General features: G+C 44.6%; 1 protein-coding gene across 1 annotated transcript in view; it reads right to left on the bottom strand.

Annotated features, from left to right (window-relative positions):
• The window catches only part of LOC106737022 (synaptotagmin-like protein 2), a 41,082-nt gene that overhangs the window by 5,711 nt on the left and 16,395 nt on the right, over positions 1-18,976 (bottom strand). The window contains exons 6-15 of the mRNA XM_019487792.2: positions 17,390-18,505; positions 15,571-15,669; positions 13,743-13,834; positions 13,208-13,309; positions 11,194-11,363; positions 10,050-10,152; positions 8,529-8,690; positions 5,449-5,527; positions 4,332-4,434; positions 288-493 (exon numbers count right to left, since the gene is read on the bottom strand). Of these exons, the coding sequence (XP_019343337.1) occupies positions 288-493; positions 4,332-4,434; positions 5,449-5,527; positions 8,529-8,690; positions 10,050-10,152; positions 11,194-11,363; positions 13,208-13,309; positions 13,743-13,834; positions 15,571-15,669; positions 17,390-18,505 (2,232 nt within the window). The remainder of the gene's footprint in view (positions 1-287; positions 494-4,331; positions 4,435-5,448; positions 5,528-8,528; positions 8,691-10,049; positions 10,153-11,193; positions 11,364-13,207; positions 13,310-13,742; positions 13,835-15,570; positions 15,670-17,389; positions 18,506-18,976) is intronic.

The following is an 18,976-nucleotide window of genomic DNA, read 5'->3' as shown; positions in this document are numbered from 1 at the left end:
GAACACTGTTTAGTCTTAGTCTTGAGGCGGAGGTAATTCTTATGATCCAGGCACTGCTGTTTGGACAGAAATTCCTGACAGAGTGGGTTGGCCAGCATATCCTTTGTGACCATATCTGATCCAGGAGCAGCATGTATCATGTAAATACAGTCAGTTATGCTTAAGCTATGTCCAGACTCCCTACCACCGACTGCCCTCCCTTCAACAGGAAACTCATATGCAGGGCCCCGTTGTATTCTACAGCTGAGCAGATGATATTCAATGAAAGGTAAAGGAAAGCGATTTACCTGTCCCAAGGCCTAACCTAATCCCTCCAAGGAAATGATTGGTCAGCTTTTCATGGTCCCACACAGTCAATTCAACACAAGCGTCTTTTAGGTCCTCTGTGTGGAACCCATCATATACAATGGTGTGATTAAAAAGAGGGTTTGTGTCTCTCTTTATAACTCTGGTCTTCTGGTAGCTCTTCTTACTGGTGTCCGGAAGCACATAGCTTAGAGAGAGAAAAAAATACACCATACAATAGAGTGTCAACAAGCTTTAAAATATCTCTCTGCTGTTTTTGTCAGGCTGTATCTGAATTAAACACTCCTCACTTCTAAGCAGAGGAGAAACCCAGTCTCAGGGCAACAATGAATCTTTTCAGACATGCAGAACAGGTTAACATTTTTGTATCAAAAATAGTTTTTGCCAAAAATTTGCATGGGAAAAGTGATTTTCTTTCTTCTTTTTAAAAATAAATAGAAGTTTGGTTATTTTTGTCAGAAGTTGTCAACATATTAGAAACATTCCTTTTTTCATAACTAGGGTGAGCATCTGTCTACTTCTTTAATATTTCTAAAAAAGAACATTTAAAAATTTCATTTGTAAAAATTTAGAGAAAAGAAACATTTTGCAGTAATCCCACTTGTGTCTAAGTTGATTAAACAAAATGTTCACAGTAGCAAAATATAAATGGGAACATGGAAAAAAATTTTAAAAAAGGAAAAATGCCTTTTTTTTTTTTTACATTGTTACTGTACAATTTTGCTCGCTCATATAGTGAGACTTCTACACAAAAAACATTTAAACATTTTCTGAGAGATCTTTTTTTCCCATACTTTATTTTCCAAAAGGCAAACCAGTCTCCTACTGTTTTCAACAAATTTAAAATATGAAAAATTAATACAATATAAACTTGTTCCATTTTGAAAATAATGTTGAAAAAAATAATTTCTGAAATGTTTGATAATGTCATCAATTTTTGACCAGATTTCTGCATATAAGTATCCAGATCAAAACAAGTTTGAACACACTGAACTCTACAGAAGACCAAACCTTGATCCCCACTTGGAAGGTTTGGATCTTTTCTCCTTTGTATAAACAGATACCTAAATAAATCCATATACCTACAGATGCAAGTGTCACTCCATTATACACATGGAAATAGTTACCTTCATTTTGAAAAGTAAGAAAGCAAAGTTCGCTGAGCAAATAAATCCCTAATTTTTGCCAATATTGGTGGTCCTCAGTAAGAAAAATGGTGGCTAGGGTTGCCTGGGCACTAAGGTACACATGGTTGACAGCCCAAGAGGTCACAAAAGTTTGGGGCCAGAGCAGAATCATTCAGGGTGCAGCCTGTCAGATTCCAATGCAATCAGTGACGTGGACATGAGAAAGGAAAGGACTAAGAAAGATGCTCATCAGCTGAAGATAAAAGAGTGCCATACAACAGCTTGCTATCAAAACTGTTTTGTACTATTTATCCTCTGCTGACAACTACTAGCAGGACTTGTAAATTAAACTTAACACTGGAATTCTCTAATAGGGATCTGCTTCTTTTAAGTCAGGGTTGTCAAACTCATCTGGCTCCATGACCCTTTGACTCCCCCCATGTTGGGCACCGTGTGCAGCACAGGTCCCAGAATGGCTGGAGTGGGCACCATGTGCTGTGCATGTAAAGGACCAGATCGGGTGGAGGAGGGGGGTGGGCTATGTGTGCATGGGTCCCAGAGCAGCTGGAAAGAGCGCTGCATGTAGCATGGGTCCCAGAGCGGGTGCCATGTGTGGGGCAGCCAGAATGGCTAGGGTGGGCTCTGCATGTAGCATGGATCCCAGACCAGATGGGCTGAAGTGGGCACCATGTGTAGTGCACGTCCTGGGCTCAGGATGTGGGACCAGTGTGTGGGTCAACTCAGACCTAGCGGCAGCACCAGGGGCTGGATGACAGGGCTCAGCAGTTCTTTTTGACATCCCTGTTTTAAGTTGTAGCTATGATTATGAGTCCTATGGTTCAAGTAGAAATGTATTCATAATAAAATAAAGCCTCGCTTTTGGGCTGGAGGACTGGAAAAGGGCTAACATGGTCCCCATTTTCAAAAAGGGGAGGAAGGAGGACCCGGGCAACTATAGGCCAGTCAGTCTCACCTCCATCCTTGGTAAAGTCTTTGAAAAAATTATCAAGGCTCACATTTGTGAGAGCCCGGCAGGGCAAATTATGCCGAGGGGAAACCAGCATGGGTTTGTGGCGGGCAGATCGTGCCTGACCAACCTAGTCTCTTTCTATGACCAGGTTACAAAACGCCTGGACACAGGAGGAGGGGTGGATGTCGTATACTTAGACTTCAGGAAGGCCTTCGATACGGTATCCCACCCCATACTGGTGAACAAGTTAAGAGGCTGTGATGTGGATGACTGCACAGTCCGGTGGGTGGCGAATTGGCTAGAGGGTCGCACCCAAAGAGTCGTGGTGGATGGGTCAGTCTCGACCTGGAAGGGTGTGGGCAGTGGGGTCCCGCAGGGCTCGGTCCTTGGACCGATACTCTTTAATGTCTTCATCAGCGACTTGGACGAGGGAGTCAAATGTACTCTGTCCACGTTTGCAGATGACACAAAGCTATGGGGAGAAGTGGACACGCCGGAGGGCAGGGAACATCTGCAAGCAGACCTGGACAGGTTGGACAAGTGGGCAGAAAACAACAGGATGCAGTTCAACAAGGAGAAATGCAAAGTGCTGCACCTAGGGAAGAAAAATGTCCAGCACACCTACAGCCTAGGGAATGACCTGCTGGGTGGCACAGAGGTGGAAAGGGATCTTGGAGTCCTAGTGGACTCCAAGATGAACATGAGCCGGCAGTGTGATGAAGCCATCAGAAAAGCCAATGGCACTTTATCGTGCATCAGCAGATGCATGACAAATAGGTCCAGGGAGGTGATACTTCCCCTCTATCGGGCACTGGTCAGACCGCAGTTGGAGTACTGCGTGCAATTCTGGGCGCCACACTTCAAGAAGGATGCGGATAACCTGGAGAGGGTCCAGAGAAGGGCAACTCGTATGGTCAAGGGCCTGCAGACCAAGCCCTACGAGGAGAGACTAGAGAACCTGGACCTTTTCAGCCTCCGCAAGAGAAGGTTGAGAGGCGACCTTGTGGCTGCCTATAAGTTCATCACGGGGGCACAGAAGGGAATAGGTGAGGATTTATTCACCAAGGTGCCCCCGGGGGTTACAAGAAACAATGGCCACAAGCTAGCAGAGAGCAGATTTAGACTGGACATTAGGAAGAACTTCTTCACAGTTCGAGTGGCCAAGGTCTGGAACGGGCTCCCAAGGGAGGTGGTGCTCTCCCCTACCCTGGGGGTCTTCAAGAGGAGGTTAGACGAGTATCTAGCTGGGGTCATCTAGACCCAGCACTCTTTCCTGCTTATGCAGGGGGTCGGACTTGATGATCTATTGAGGTCCCTTCCGACCCTAACATCTATGAATCTGTGAATCTATGGGCATGTTCCCAGAGCTCAGGTGCCCTAGCATCCCTGAGGAATAGAGGCAGCATCTGCTTCAAAAGTCCTCTCTTCAGCTACTTTTATAACGAATAACGGATTTTGTTGAGACCAAAACTACAAATGTGGGCTTACACTGTGCACTTCTAAGACCAAAACAGATTACTTGTGCCAGTCTCACATACAAAATGAATAGAGAGGCAAGCCTCCCTAAAGCTTGTGTATATGGCTGTTTATCCACAAAATTCTCCATTGCCTGAGCAGACAGGGCCAAGCATGAAAGCTGGTCCTCTGGCTTGACTCAGTTCCCTCCTGGATAAAACTTTCCCAAAGTAAGGACTTGAGATTTTGGCTCACGTTAAACAGGAAAGGCGATTAACTCTAGTTGATCCTACAGAATAGAGCACTGTGTGCGAGATAATGGGCAGCTATTTATAGTGCGGAAAGCAGAGGCCCTGGCAGGTAAAACCGTTAGAAGAAAAGAAACATGCAGGTTTCTGGGGGCCTCTTTTCAGATAAAAAAGCTAGCATTACGCCAAGGCCCTGCCCACTCATCCTCACAGGCTCACACGTACCATTTCACGAAGGAGTCAACTCCAGAAGGACGTAACTGGGGAAGGTCCTTAGCATCTTTGACCCAGATATGAACTTCTCCAGATGGGGGATTCTTTGTACCTGCTATTTAGGAAAACAGAACTGCGTCAATCAAATGTTTTGAACACAGTACTCAATGAAATGGAGGGGCTTCCTTCACTAGACCAGGAGGAGGTTGATACAGGCCCTGGCTGTGTCCACTCCTTTCTCCAACGCAACCTCATGCAGATGCAAGTGGTGCTGGGTATGTGGCTATGCGCATCTGTTCCAGTGATAGTCCACACTGAAAATGCACCTCGAGACACTAGCCATAGCTAGTACGATTCCCTTATGGATCATAAAATTGCTGCATGCCCAGTAGAGCGACTTTACTAGGACAGGCAGGTTCATTAGCAGGGCCAGGGGTAGAAACGCTAATGGGAGTGTAATCTGAAGCAGAGGCAGTGGCAAGACTGAAAGGTGAGAGAGGAGGCTGTGGGGGGGCCCAAAGGGTACAAAGGACCATGGTAGATCTTTCTCTCATTCATCCTAAGCCTGGTGCAGTATTAACCTCCTTACACTCCTTTCCCCCGGTAGAAAGGACATTTGCTTTAGGCCCGTAGCTAAGCAGAATCTAGTCCTTTTGTTACAGAGCCTCTGCCCAACTCCTCAGCTGGCACAAACCACTGCCTTGAACATTCGTCTAGATCCGAGAGTCATCGTGGTTTATCTGTAGCCAAGACTCCCACCCTAGCTTCAGCCTGTCCGCTCCATAAACTCCCACCTGGGTGACACCAGCCCGGTCAAAGCAAGTCTAAATAGGACTCCAGTTAGGACTTGCCAGCCCTGTTCTCATAAGACATTGGTTAAAGGGCACAAGAGCAAGCTCCCGTCTGCTCCAGGGTTGAGCAATGAGCTGCAAATGGGCAGGGTTAATTAAAACACAAATCATACCCAACATGAGGACTGAAATATAAAACACCTGGGGTTGTGCGTTCATGCTGAGCACAAAGATCAGCTTCTGCTCTAATAAGATTATTCTTTAACCAGGCCTTAAATAGCAGTGCTGTGTGCCCCCTGGTGCAGGCAATACATCTTAACATAGAAAATACATTTTACCTAAGCTTCCAGGTGGGACGTATTTAATAGAAAGATTCATCACTCCTCGATGATCCACGCCGTTACTGGCAGAAAGGCTCTAAAAGAGAAAGGTCTATGACAGGCTGAACATGTATTAGCAAGAAACAGGCAGCATTTGAGTTCAGTGGGGGACGCTCAAGCTGAGAGCCCCAAGATAGGCATGGCTGCAGCAGTCTGTTCCTCAGGGAAGGGCTCTTCACTCTCCAACATGATCTTTCAGAGCCTGTGGTCCAAACGGGTAAAGCTAGTTAGTGATTTGGGGTGCCTCCATTTGGGCAGCACCCAGCTCGAGATATAAAGGGGCCTGATTGTCAGACAGCAGGTGCTCACCACCTTCTGAAAGCCAGGCCTCTATAAGGCATCTCAAATTGGACATCCAAACATGGAGGTCACTAGCCATTTGGAAAATGGATGCCTGAGTTATCAGGCTTTTAGGTCATGTGGGAAGGCCCTGTTACTTGCACACCAGTTTAAGGATGGGATGGAGTGGGGAAGGTCTTTATGGGGGGAGAGCTATTCATTGTTATTGTCAAATTGATGTCAGGTTACACTGATGACATATGGCTGCAGAGACTACATCATAAAATAAATGTTCCCAATAGGCTCGTTTGGAAACACCAGGGCAGTATACATTGCCTAGCGTGCATGTGCGCTCCTACCCTCTTCTGGTGGAATCAGAACTACCCAGTTGTGTGTAACTGGCTTATACTGCTTAAATACAAAAGGGGAATCTCCTTCAAGTCAAGTGATGGGGACCAGGCTTTTGAAGCAAGACAAACTTCACTGCCACCAGGAGGACTGTCACAGAGCCCCTGGTGTGCAGCCTGGTGATCAAGATGGAGTCTACTGCAAGCTGCAACAGCATCTTTTCCGAAATAGTTTTCAATAAATGAGTAACTTCCCTTCCTGGATCCACTTCAAAAACTGAAGCCATTTCTCCCAAAGGGGATGAACAGACAGTTCACCTTACTGCTGCTGGCAAGGGCAGGCAATGCTGCTGAGAGATGGGGACTGCTCTGGTCTTTTGAAAAGGTTAAGCCTCTCTTTAGGAAGTAGAGAAAAGCATATAATTTTTATAACAATCATTTTTTATAATTGTTTTCCTGTTAGAGAAAAACAGATGTCAAATGCTTCATCACTGCCAGATTTCACACCCATAAGAATATTCCAACTAGGACTGTTATGTTGGTTTCAAAATGAGAAGGATATGCAGCCACCAGATTTATCCAGAATGAGGAATCAAACACTCCTTTGTTCTAGCACTGGCTCTGACTCTCACTTCCTCCATAGCCTTGGGCATGTCACATAACCTCCCTGCATCCATTTCCTAAAGTTTGAAATGGAGATAATGATAATGACTCACGCATTTCCCAGAAGCACAGTGGGAATCAAAAATGTATCCAATGGATACATTATAGTCAATAGTATACATTACGGTCTTAAGTGCTGTATCGTTATTATGTGCCTGAAGTAATTCTGTTACACAAAAGTTCAATATCCTCCAGTTGTTTGGAGCCAAGATGCTTACAAGCCTGATCCTACAACCATTACATGCAGTAGTGCTTACTCTTGCTATTAGCCTTGCAAAAACAAGCCTGCTTCAGGTCCAGTTGAATGACAATCTCAGTAAAGTATGAAATGGCCTCTACGGTTAACAGGAATGCATGATTGTACATAACACAGACTCCTGGTGTGCAGTGGGCCTCTTTGTGGGAGCAATTGCTACTTGTCTTAGCAAGGGTTTCAGAATTTGGTCTTAAACCACCTTAAGTACTAATAAAACGATGCTAATTAAATGGCAGAACAGTAAAGTGAGATTGGCACAACTGTCACAGGAGTCCATGCCTTACTTTCTGCACTGGTTCTCCATAGGTGCTCCACTGTGCTACTGCTAAATGCAGTGCTGAGTATTCTGGGATCCTATCGCTCCCCTGCAGCCAGTGCTTCTTCACCCGCTTTGCTCCTTTGGCATAGACAGAGCTTGTCAGAAACTCAAGGAGCCAGTAGAGTGGGGAATGGAAGCACAGCAGTTTCAGGGCCTATAGCAACCCTAGAGTCCTCTGTGTCAAGAGAAGAACATTATGTTCCCATCATCTCCACTGCACAAAAGACACCACCAGTTTGCTCCAGCTTTGCACAGGAGTCAGACGTGGGCTCAGAAAAAAATAATTATTCCAAAAGGAGGGTTGGATTTGCTGTTGTTATCAACACACCTCAGGACAGGAGAGTTAGGGAAGCTCTGCAGAGGTCACCTTCTCGTCTCAGATCTGTGTCATACTAGTCCATGTGCTCATGGGCTACCATACCCATTGCAGCTGTTGCGTCTGCTCACATAGGGCCAATTTATCACAGACTCACTGGCTATAACTCTGCCCTTTCCTGCCTCTCTTCATTCCCTCTGTTACGGTGCTCCATTACAATGAATGCCCCAGACCTGGAGTAGGCCAAGGAAATAGTTCTGTCCCTTCATTTCCTGATCTCCCTGCAGTGTGTTTCGAACACTTTACAAAGTTTGCCTTTGAAGGGAGGGAGTTCTTGTGGTTAACTAGGCAAAAACATTAGTCTGTCGGTAGATACTTCAAGTGGCCAGCAGGATAGGCAAGTTGTAGCTTTGGGGTGTTTTAATGACCTCCACCTCCCATGTGCAGCATCTGCTGTACAGCGGAAGATAAACTGCATGATGCATTTTTGCTGTGCCTTTGTTTGCACTGGCTTCTGACTGGTTTCCAGGTGCAAATTAAGTTGCTGACTTTGACCTAGAAATTGCAAGGGGGGCTAGGCTTTGCCTGCCTTTCTTCTCCATCCATCCTTAAGCTATGACCTTAAGCAATCCCAGACTTAATCAAGAATTTACAATGACTCTGGATCTAATTTCCACTCAGTGCTGGCAGAGCCCACCACAATATACTGCTAGGTCCTTTTCCAGGTGGGGAACTTTTTCGTTTCATTGGTATTGGGCCAGTTTGTCAAGTTAATAAGTGTGCTCTTTGCACTTGGAGCATTGCAAAAACAAAATCTTATCAAGAAATATAACTAAAAGCTAAATGCAATGCACTTACCCGTGGCTTCAATGTGTACCAGTTGAGTTTCTTGTTGCTCCAGTCCCAGCTAGCTAGGTCTATTTCAATCTCTCCCAAGAAGCTGTTACGCCCCAACGGGTCATTGTGCCACACGGAAAGATTCAATTTTTGGATCAGCAGGACCATCTTCTCTATTTTATACTATGGGGGAAAAGAGGATAGGTGTTCAAAATGCTTTTCAATTTGCTGAATTTTCCATCATCAGAAAAAACAACCTGCCCTGTTTCAGCCTGAAAAACAAGCGACCTGCTCTGTTTCAACCTACATGCAGTCTGCACAAACTTTGAAAGTCAAAGCCCCTCCTTTGAGTAGCCGGACTCTGTGCTGCATTCAGCTCTATTCAGATGCGGAGGAGGATGTTTTGCTTAGAGCAGGTGGATACAGATTTCCATTTTTACCTGCACAGTCTTATCATATTAAAAAAAAAGATGTGGAGCTTTTAAGTAATCCTCAGAGCTCCACCTATTATGATGTCATTAGTAGGGCTACAAATTCCTACTTTCACAAATGCGAGTCAGTGGAAGAAATAAGAAGTAAATAGCTAGGGCAGAAAAGGCCTTTGAAACTCAGTACCCCCCAAAAAGTCCCAGTGCTGCCAAACTCAAATGTTCAAAAACCATGAAGTAGGCACACACTGATGCTTTCCTCTGTGAACACACAGCCAGAGGGATTTGGTTTGCATGTTCTAATGAAAGTCCAGTCTACTTTGATCAGAGGACTACATCAGCTGGGATTGACTACCATGAGACTCATACTGGTCACTGATCCCCAGTTATTCATAAGTCACTCCTGCCCTGCCCCTCTTTGGCTCTGAGCTCTGTAAAACTCATGCCCTTGGGTTCTTTGCTTTTTGGAAAGACCCCACAGAGAGGCTCCCACTCAGCCATTTGCCTACACACAAGCTAATCAGATCACTTCAGGCCACCAGTAAGGGTTGTTTGATACCCAGGTCCAGTGGACATAAAAGCCTGATACAAATAACTTGCATCCTTATCTCAGGCTTGATACAACTCAGCCTGTGGTCTTGGTCAAGTCCTTTGTTAGTAGGGTGATGGACTATCTAACAATAAAGAGGATGCAACACTTTGGTAATTAACGCTTGTAAATCCTTAATACTTATTAGGTTACACAATTAATCTTCTTTGAGGGGGGTCTGATGAGCTGTGTAGGCCTAGCTCTTTCTAGTTACCTATCTGCAGCCTATATCTGCACCATCACAACATACAGCCTATAACTGTACCATCACAACAAGTATACCATGTTGTGTACTCATGAACTCTCTCTTTAGCCATCTCCTTAGCCACTGAGGTACAACACTGAGCCAATGCAATGAGCAGCAAGGTCAAGGGCCAGATCCAAAACAGTAATGAACACCCACAACTCGGACTTATAGACAGAAGGTTGCACATGTTCAATGTTTTCAAAGGCCAGATCCTGATTTTGCCAGGGAATTCTAAGTGTGCTACAATACAGCTCTTGGCAATGTGTTCATGTTCTTACCCTTAACACTTCATTGTAAATGGGATTCACTGTTCGCTTCTTCACTGAAGTTTTCCTCTTGCCCATTCTAGCTTTATCGGGGAGAAGATAAGTCTTGACATACCTGGAAAAAAAGAACTTGACATTCAGCAGTGCCATGCTCCAATAAACAGAGGAGAATTCTGAATTGTTACATGGAATTTATGCTAACAGAAGACCTGGAGTCGACAGTCTGGAGCCAAAACTAATTAAGAAATCCGCTAGGATATTAACTTGGCTTCTCTGAAAGGATATAAAACATTCAGCGGAGACAGGCAAATTCCCACAAAATCAGAGGCAGGCTGCTGCATGGCCAATAAAGCTGGCAATTATATAGAAACCGTTATATATCATTTTCTGCGTTGCCCAAAATAGTAAAGACAGTAAAGGGAAGAGGGGTCTGGCTATCATGGTATTAGATCTCTGCACATATGAGATAGCAATGACCTTGTGTACAGGTGAAGTAAGAGAAAAGTGGGATGTCTTCAGAGATCCGATAATCTGACTTTCACCTCTAGGTCTGAATCTGAGCCAACGTAATAGCAACCCAACTGTTTATTCTATGTAATGGCTTTTTGGTAGTTTATGAGAAACGAACTTAGTGATCCAAACCAGATTTGATCATAGACATGGGCCCATGTCATCTAGATCCACCATCATAATTAGGACCAAACTCACTCTTCTACCTTTCTACATAGTTAAGTCAAAGTCTGAAATGGCAGAGGTGGATGCATCATATGACAGGGAAGGAGTAACAATGACTGTATGTGTGTTTACAACACTATTTTGTTACTTGCCTACCTATGCCCTAAAGGAATGGACAATGTAAGTAAACTATGGCTTCATCATAAGAGGCACCGTGCACCCTAACCCCACTGTCTTCAGTGGGAATTCCATGCTCAGCAATCAGGTTTACAGCTTCCAAGTCCCAGTCCAATTTAAGTCAACAGCAAAAGAGGTATTAAATGTCAATGGGAGCAGCCAGGTGCCACCAAGTGAAGGCCAGAAGTCTGGACGAAGGAAACCAATACACTTCCAGAAAGGAGATATATTAACTGATGGAAATGGATTGGGCAAGTTAGAAGGTTGGCAAGCAGAATGAAACTCAAATCTATTTTTCACTCACGGGTCAGATCTGCCTTTCTTGTCATCCACGACAGCCAGGTCCTGGCACTGGGAAACGAAGATCTGGAATTCTCGGTTTTTCTCATCGTAATCCAGAGCAAACTGCACCATCCCTTGGGCATCCACACTCCCAAAATCACCACTGTACACACTTAGCACACTACCACTCACCTGTCCGGATGGAAGAGCAAGGTTAGTGCTAATCAGACAGGCATCTTCCCGCTTGGTCTGGCAAGGGTAACAAATGACCCTAAAAGTATATTGCCAGTGAAAAATGCAATAAACTCTGCATTTGACTTTGGGCCAATCCAACAACCCATACTCATGAACTACAACCAAGGACTCAAGAACTAGGCCCCAGGGCAGTGAGGATGGGACTATCACAAGCCATAAGGGTAGTGCTAAGCAGCATTCGATGTCTGCATTCACTGAACGACTCCCTGACTCAATTCTCATCCTGAAATCTAGAAGCTCTTTACTGGAACTGGCCATTTGGGCCAAAGGGACCAAAGTGGACAGCAGGACCTCTTTCGCTCGAGCGCACAATGGGTCAGCAGACTGTTATCCTGGTCCAACAGGAGATAGCATGATTAGGTTTTTCAGAAAAGAAATGCTGAGAGCACCACACTCATTCTGTATACATTCAACACGCTTAGGCCAAAATCACAAATTCCTTACTCAAATGTTATTCCGTTTTCATTCAGGCTAATTCCCACAAATGGTAATGAAAGCCTTACCACTGAGGACAAACTGAGCAAGGATCTTAGGGGTTGGCTCAAGCTTTGGATACTTTCAGTGTGCATGGTACTGTACAACGTGGCGGCAGACAACCCCGCTCTGAGATGCCAACAGCCAACCAAGCACTCGGTGTGTGCCCTGTTCCCATGCCTGCATATGCACAGCTGTGTGTCTACATGTGCACAGGGATAGCCAGGCGCTCACTGAATCAGTTGTGTTCACAAACATAGCTGTGCAATGGCTCATGGGCTTCGGGTCTCCCTTTTCAAAAATTCAACTCAGCCCATTGGCTTCTATGAGTGGATGATCATGCAGAAATAACACACAGGTCCCAGAGGTATAAGACAAGAGGGTTTTTCCAGTGCAGCAATTACTCTGAGTTACTGAAAGGCTAATGTAGATGGCACTGCAGTTAATAAAGCAAGTGATTAACCCTCACAACACCACTGTGCAGTATCATCATATTTGGGAGAAAGTGTTTCCTGTTAAGCAGACTCATTTTTCTCCTTTCTTAACTGTATTCCATTGCCCCCCAAAGGAATCTGCTAATTACATCCTCTCTTCAAGCCAGATCCACTCTTCTCGTTCACCCTAGCAGGGAATTGAGGGTGGAATTTTCAAAAGCGCTGCGGGCACACGAGTCTTGAGTTTCTCATTCAGGCATTTCATCAGGCCCACCCAATATGTCTTCTCCTTAGGGATCACTTAGTCTCATTAAATGCATTTAGTTCTTTCAATATTTCCTCGGGAGCCTCTAGTGCCATTTTTGTACTCTTTCTTTGAACTCCCTCCAACTGCTGCTAAAAGATAGGGGGCCCTATGGGTGGGACACCGAACCAGAACCAGAGAGTTCCAGGCTCAATTCCCACCTCTGACATGCAGATTGTGATGGTACATGAATAGATAAGTCACTTCATCCCACTGTGCCTCCAGTCCCCATCCATCAAATAGTCACAATAATAATACTTCCTGTCTCCCATATGCTCTCAGTCTTGCCTATTTAGTTTGCAGGCATTTTGGAGCACAAACTGTTTCTTACTCTGTGGTTATATAACACATACCACAATGGGACCCCAATCTTGAACGGGGTCTCTCAGCACTATTATAAGGCAAATAAATAATTAATAATAATAATCGTCATCCCCTCATCCTTCTAACAACACAACGCCCAGAAACGCATGGGACACCCCAGGTGCCACAATACTGGAATTGAATGCAGCATCACTACATCCCACGGAGAAACCCTTTCAAGCAAGATGAATGCATTAAGGACCTACCGAGGAGACTGAGGCCATGTCGGAGGAGTGGCTGCCAATGCTGGGAGTCTTTTTGTGCCTGTTAAACTGAAAGCTGATTTCTGAAGCCGTGTCCGATTCAGTCTGTTGAGAAAATAACAGGCATCTTTAACCACCGTGGCACAGGCACTACAAAGCACAACACGCAGAACCCGAGAGCTCAGCGGAGCCCCATTAGAGAGAGAAGCAGGTTACGAGAACAGAAGATAGTGCAGGGAGTCTCCATAGGGACTTTCCCTCGGACCATCTGAAAAAACGTCATCATTAACTGACTACAAACAGAGCTGCATGCAACCTGCCTGGCTGTAGGGAAGGTCATTCGAGCATGCAGCTTTGCAGGGAGAACAACACAAGAAATCAGGACAAGCTGAAATTTTATGTTTTTTTAAGGAATTTGACTATGCCTGTCACAATTTCTAAGGGTCCTCTCAGAGACACCCCACAGCAGGTCAGTGACTAGGAAGGACATTTTCAGCATGCACCTTATGAGCTTCAGGGGCTCAATGGACATTACTACCTCAGACAGAAGGACTGGAGTGGATCGGCTCAGCTCTTTGGCTCTCTCAGGCTCAAGAAGTTGCTGGGTTATCACTGGAGGCTTGTTGTAGGCTGTAAGCACAAGGGAGAAATAGGCAACAAGCTGTCTGATAGGCTGAGGCAGAAAAAGAGAATAAAGTAAGATCTAGTTTGCACTAACGGTGGACTACACCAAGGGCTTGGAAAGAAGCAAAGAAGAGCTCTTAGAAGTCACTAGCATTGTACCCACTTCCCCCATATCTGAAGTTGGTCCGTGAAATCAAAATGTATTCCTGAAATACTTTCAGCTACGTTTTCTATGCTATTTTCAGTGTTTTCATTGCATTTGAGGGAGCCTGTAAACACCCTCTAGTGGCTAATTTAATCTAAATGTTAGCCTGCAGAACTATGAATAACCAGGCTGAGACTGAACATAACAGCTTATTTCCTCGTTAATGCAGGTTTATGAAGAATAAAAGGTAATCAAAAAAACCCAAAGGAACTGACTGACATTTTTATCATGTGGTATGGAAGCATTTGCTGCTTACAAAAGGTTTGTAAATATTTTTGCCTACAATATAGGAGTTGCAGACTCTCTCTCTCAAATACTTCTGATAAAGACAGACAGATGCTTAATGAATCTTATTTTCTCAGTAACAGAGGAGCCTTTATCAAAGCCTGTTGAAGCCGGCTGAATATTTTCATTGCATGTGATTTGATCTTGATACTGCCCGTGACGTGGGGAAAAGTTATCTGCTTCCAAATTTTTGTTTTTGAAAACAAAAAAGTCATATTTGTCTCATATCTAAGGACAAACCCTGCTTTCAGTTTGTCACCAGTATAGACCAAGGAAAATTTACACTGGTGTAACTGGGAGCAGAACACAGTCGTCTGGCCTTGCTTCTAACATACGGTGTGCACTGAGGCATGCTAACAGTGCCCCAAGTAGCTGGTTTTTTTAAAGCATATGGCAATATCACAGGGGAAAGTGCCAAACTCCCCTATGAAACAAACAAGAAAAGAAAAGCCTGATTATAACAGCTTTAAAAACATGCCAAATCAGAAAGAGCAGTTAAAATTTAAACAGCCAAATTAAACAAACACGTTTTGTTCCTTGTTTAACTTGTCCCTTTTGGATGACTAACTCTAGAATGGGCTTCATTTTAGATTACACACCCCAGCCATGAAGGATCACACTCCCTCCCAGGATTCGGTGTTCAAAATGCCCAGGCACTTCCTTAATAGCCCAGAAACCTGCAAGGCATTTTCACTTTGAAACCGAAGTAATGTAATAAAATGTTGATTCTAGCCCTCCCTCCAACAAGCGACACGTCGAAGTAAGGCTACTCGATGGAGTTCACCATTACGAAGCTTGTGACTCCAAACAAAGCTCCGCGGTAGCCTTGGCATCCAGAGGCTAAAATCCAAAGGCCAAGTAACTGAGTTGTGCTTGGTGTGGGGAACCGGCAGCTCGCTTAGAGTGCTCCTGGGCAGCCCCCTCAACAGAGACTCTGGCCTGTCCTACTCCCGTTACCCCAGCAGTTGGGCCGACGGGGAGCTCATTTCCACAGAGCGCAAGGAGCCAAGTTAGGGTCTTTCTACTCCACCCCCTGCCCTTTTGAAAGCCTCAAAGTTTCACTCGTCACACCTAGCATGTATAACAAGCCAAAAGATGCTTTGAGGTTTCCTGGGTTTGCATCTAATTTGAAACATGCCAAGCTCGATAATGTGCTCCTTGTCTAGTAGGTGCCCAACAACTGAAGGATGAAGGCCACAAAGCATTACAATTTTGGAAGAGTAAAAGGGGAAGGCAGGAAGATGTTACTCACTCTCGGTGGTTGTATAAATGTTCACCATGCTCTTTGCAAGATTAATGCTATTAGCTCGTGCCAGAGCCTTGGCAACGGGAGACGGATCCGCGTCTTCCTCTGGAATATGTTAAAAACCAAAGCACTGCAATAAGCAAGCGACTAAAACAGACAAGAGATCAAGGTCTAAAAGCCCTTCTTTTAGTTAGGACATCAAGGCTTCCATGGTGCTATCCAGGAGGGATGTTTCCTAGCACACCCACCCACTCACTGCTGCTCACACTTGCCAAAGACAGTGCCGAGGGCACCTGGCGGGTATCTGCTTTAAGCAGTCTCAAGCATGCTGGAAACCAGAGTCTCAAGGACAGACACTGGGATGCCACGACATTCATGGCTTTTGTTCAGAAGAGTCCCTCCCTGGCACTGCTGGAAAAGCAGTGTACAATTAACAGGATTACATGAAAGAGCATTTTTCTACTCAAATGCCCCACCCTTGCATCCTTTCAATAGTATCTCATTCCCAGCGTGCCTTTGCAAATCTCCCCCAAAGCCCCTGAGAAAAACTTCACTCCATCATACAAACGTGGAACGCTTAAAGGATTAGTCCAGTCACTGAAGCAGACCACAGCCCGCACAACGCTTCCCACACAACACAAATCACCTGCTGTAATAACACCAAGTGCACCATGAAGCGCAAAAGTGTCTGTGAAATACTGAGTGGTAGACACAGGAAATGCATGTATTAGCCCAAATGATAATTCAGGATTTTCACTGAGATGTTAGGTGAGATGGAAAATAAGCTCTGAAATGACACCAATATTGGACAAAAAAGGTTGGTGCAGGTAAAAAAACTAAACTGGATTTGAATGTGGTTCTATTCTAGATCACGTGCAAGAAGGTTAGAAAGACTGCCTCTGAGACAGACGCCCTCAACTCCCAGGTTACTAGCTGATGGCGAAAAAGGCTGAGAATGAAGAGAGTCCACATTTTAGTGTAACACTGCTGCAAGAATAGTTTTTCCCATGCAGGTGCATGTAGGCGCAGTTCATTTTGCCCATAGTAACAGCCACAGAAACACTTAGTTGAACACGCACCTTAGAGGGTTCAGCCCATAAAAAAAATGGCATTACCATGGTGAGGAGAACAGTATAAAACCCCAGAGATACAGAACTGCAGTTGCAATTAATTTTGTTTGCAGTTTGGAGACCACATTTAGTTATGAATAAAACATTGAAGGACAAGTAAAAGGCCCCAAAGTCATTACTGCATGAACACTGTTTGGTGGCTTAAGTCCATTTCCTAGCGGGCAGGAGCCAATACCATCGAGATTAAAATCCCAAATCCCTCCATGCTGAATTAGGTACCTTTGCTTCACATTTTATTTGTCAACAATTCAATAGGAAGAACAAATAATTAATATTAACAAACCCCATACACAAAGGCACACAGCTCTCCCAGCTACTTGATTAAAATGGGATCTCTGGGTAGAAAAGAGTTGTTAGCAGGAGCCATAGACTGGACTAAACAGAGATGAGACTGTCCAGAGATGAAGTGCTACCATGGCAGGGACTAAGCTGCTTAGGTCGGCTGGGGCCAGGAAGGCGTGGGGAATTAATTCACTACTACTGCCTTTTCTATACTGGTGCTGCTGATACAGGGACGACTTGTCTCCAAAGCGGAGACTTAGCACCTTCCATAAACACTAGCACTTTGTGTAGACAGTAAAAGGAAGGTGGGCAGGGGGATTGGGGAAGAGACCACGTGCAAGGAAGTAGAAAAGATTCTTACTGGGACTCTACCATGAAGGCATCATAGCAGGGCAGCTGGGAGTTTTCAATACCTGAGTAAACAGCAGAGTCGGTTCCCTGAATGATTTCTTTCTCCCTGGCAGGCTCATCATGTGTTAGGTGATTTGAAGGCTCATATGTCTTCTCCTCCAGCACCTCTCCATTAGTTTCCTCATTGTCCTGAATGACCAAGTTAGACCTTTCATCTCTCTCACCATCATCCTTATCATCTGAACATACAGGGTCAATCAATATCTGAATCCTAGCTGCCAGTGAATCCACCTTGCGCTTGCTTTCTTCTGGCATGATGTACTCATCTGCTGGTGTCTCTGGCTCAAACAGGCTGCCAAGACTCTCTGCTGTGGGCGATTGTATTTTGATGGAAGGCACTCGCACAGGCAGCCTGGATCTCTTCCAACTGCGCTGTGCCTTCCTCTCCTCCTCTGGGGCTGACTGCCTCCCATTGCTTTCACTCAGGGAATTATTTTTAGTAACCACTGCACCTTTGCTTTTGCCATATGTGGATCTGGGCACAGAGGAGGCTGACCCCTTCCTTGGAGGGGCTACATAGCTTGGTTCATCTTCACTAGAAGATATGGTGACAGTTCTCTTGTAAGGAATTCTGGTTTTTGTGGGGATATTGGCCTTTTCTTCTCCATTTTGGCTTTGATTAGACTGTACAGAGAGTGAGCGAGTCAGCTTGAACTGTCTCCCATTTGACTCCACCAAGTTGGATTCCAAAGTGTTTTCTGCTACCAAGGACTCCGCTCCTTTCTCCCAAAAGTCCTTCAAGTTCTTGAAATGTTCACGGTCAAGGCCAATGTCCTCCTCTTTATTGCTCATGGAAGAAATGGTATAGTTGGCTCCTTGCTTCAGAGTTCGGTTGTTTTCCTCTTCTAGAGAGGGAGGTTTTGAGCTCTTGAGTTTCTCTCTCTTGGCAAGGCTGCCCTCAGACTGCTCCGTGTTATTCAGAGACAGCTCTGAACTGGGTTTCCCTTTGCTTGGTCTCCTTTTGACTGGTATTTTGCTGAAAATATTAGTTTCTTCAGCTGGACTTTTTGGTTTGGCTGGAATGCCAGTGACCAAATCAGGAACATCCATGCTAGCAGAGTAATTGGGTTGAACTAGATCTTCTGAAAATCTGGCAGACATTGAAGACCTTTCATGACCTATAACAATAAAGAGCATTCACAGTTTATTCCACGTTATATTTAAGTAGAAGATCTGTGCTACAGCTTATTGAAAATAAAAGGAGAGAAAACATTCAAAATTACCAACACATTTCAAAGTCTAAAAGAAATGGTAAATGTAAGCAAAAATTTAAATATGAAGGATGCTCTTAGCTCTGGTTTGTATGTTTGAAGTAAGCTAAGAAGCGCTGGTTTCACAGCATTGAAGGTACTGAGATAATATTTACATTTGCTATTTGTTAAGCACTAATAATGTGCCTAATACTGCACCAGAGTGAGGAATATGTTGCTCCTTGACCCAAGAAGCCTACAAGCTAAGCAAATAGACTATGTAAAATGCACTGGGGAAGTTATATAACTGTATCTATGTGTATTTTAAGAGACTGGATGTACGTAAAAACATTAAATTTGTTATTTAAGTTGGATTTGTTAATAAAGTTAAAAAATAAC

The sequence above is a fragment of the Alligator mississippiensis genome, chromosome 8 (genome assembly GCF_030867095.1).
Source record: "Alligator mississippiensis isolate rAllMis1 chromosome 8, rAllMis1, whole genome shotgun sequence".
Taxonomy (NCBI): Eukaryota; Metazoa; Chordata; order Crocodylia; family Alligatoridae; genus Alligator; species Alligator mississippiensis.
Note: the sequence above shows the minus strand (reverse complement) of the source record. Positions and strands in the feature narration are given on the sequence as shown.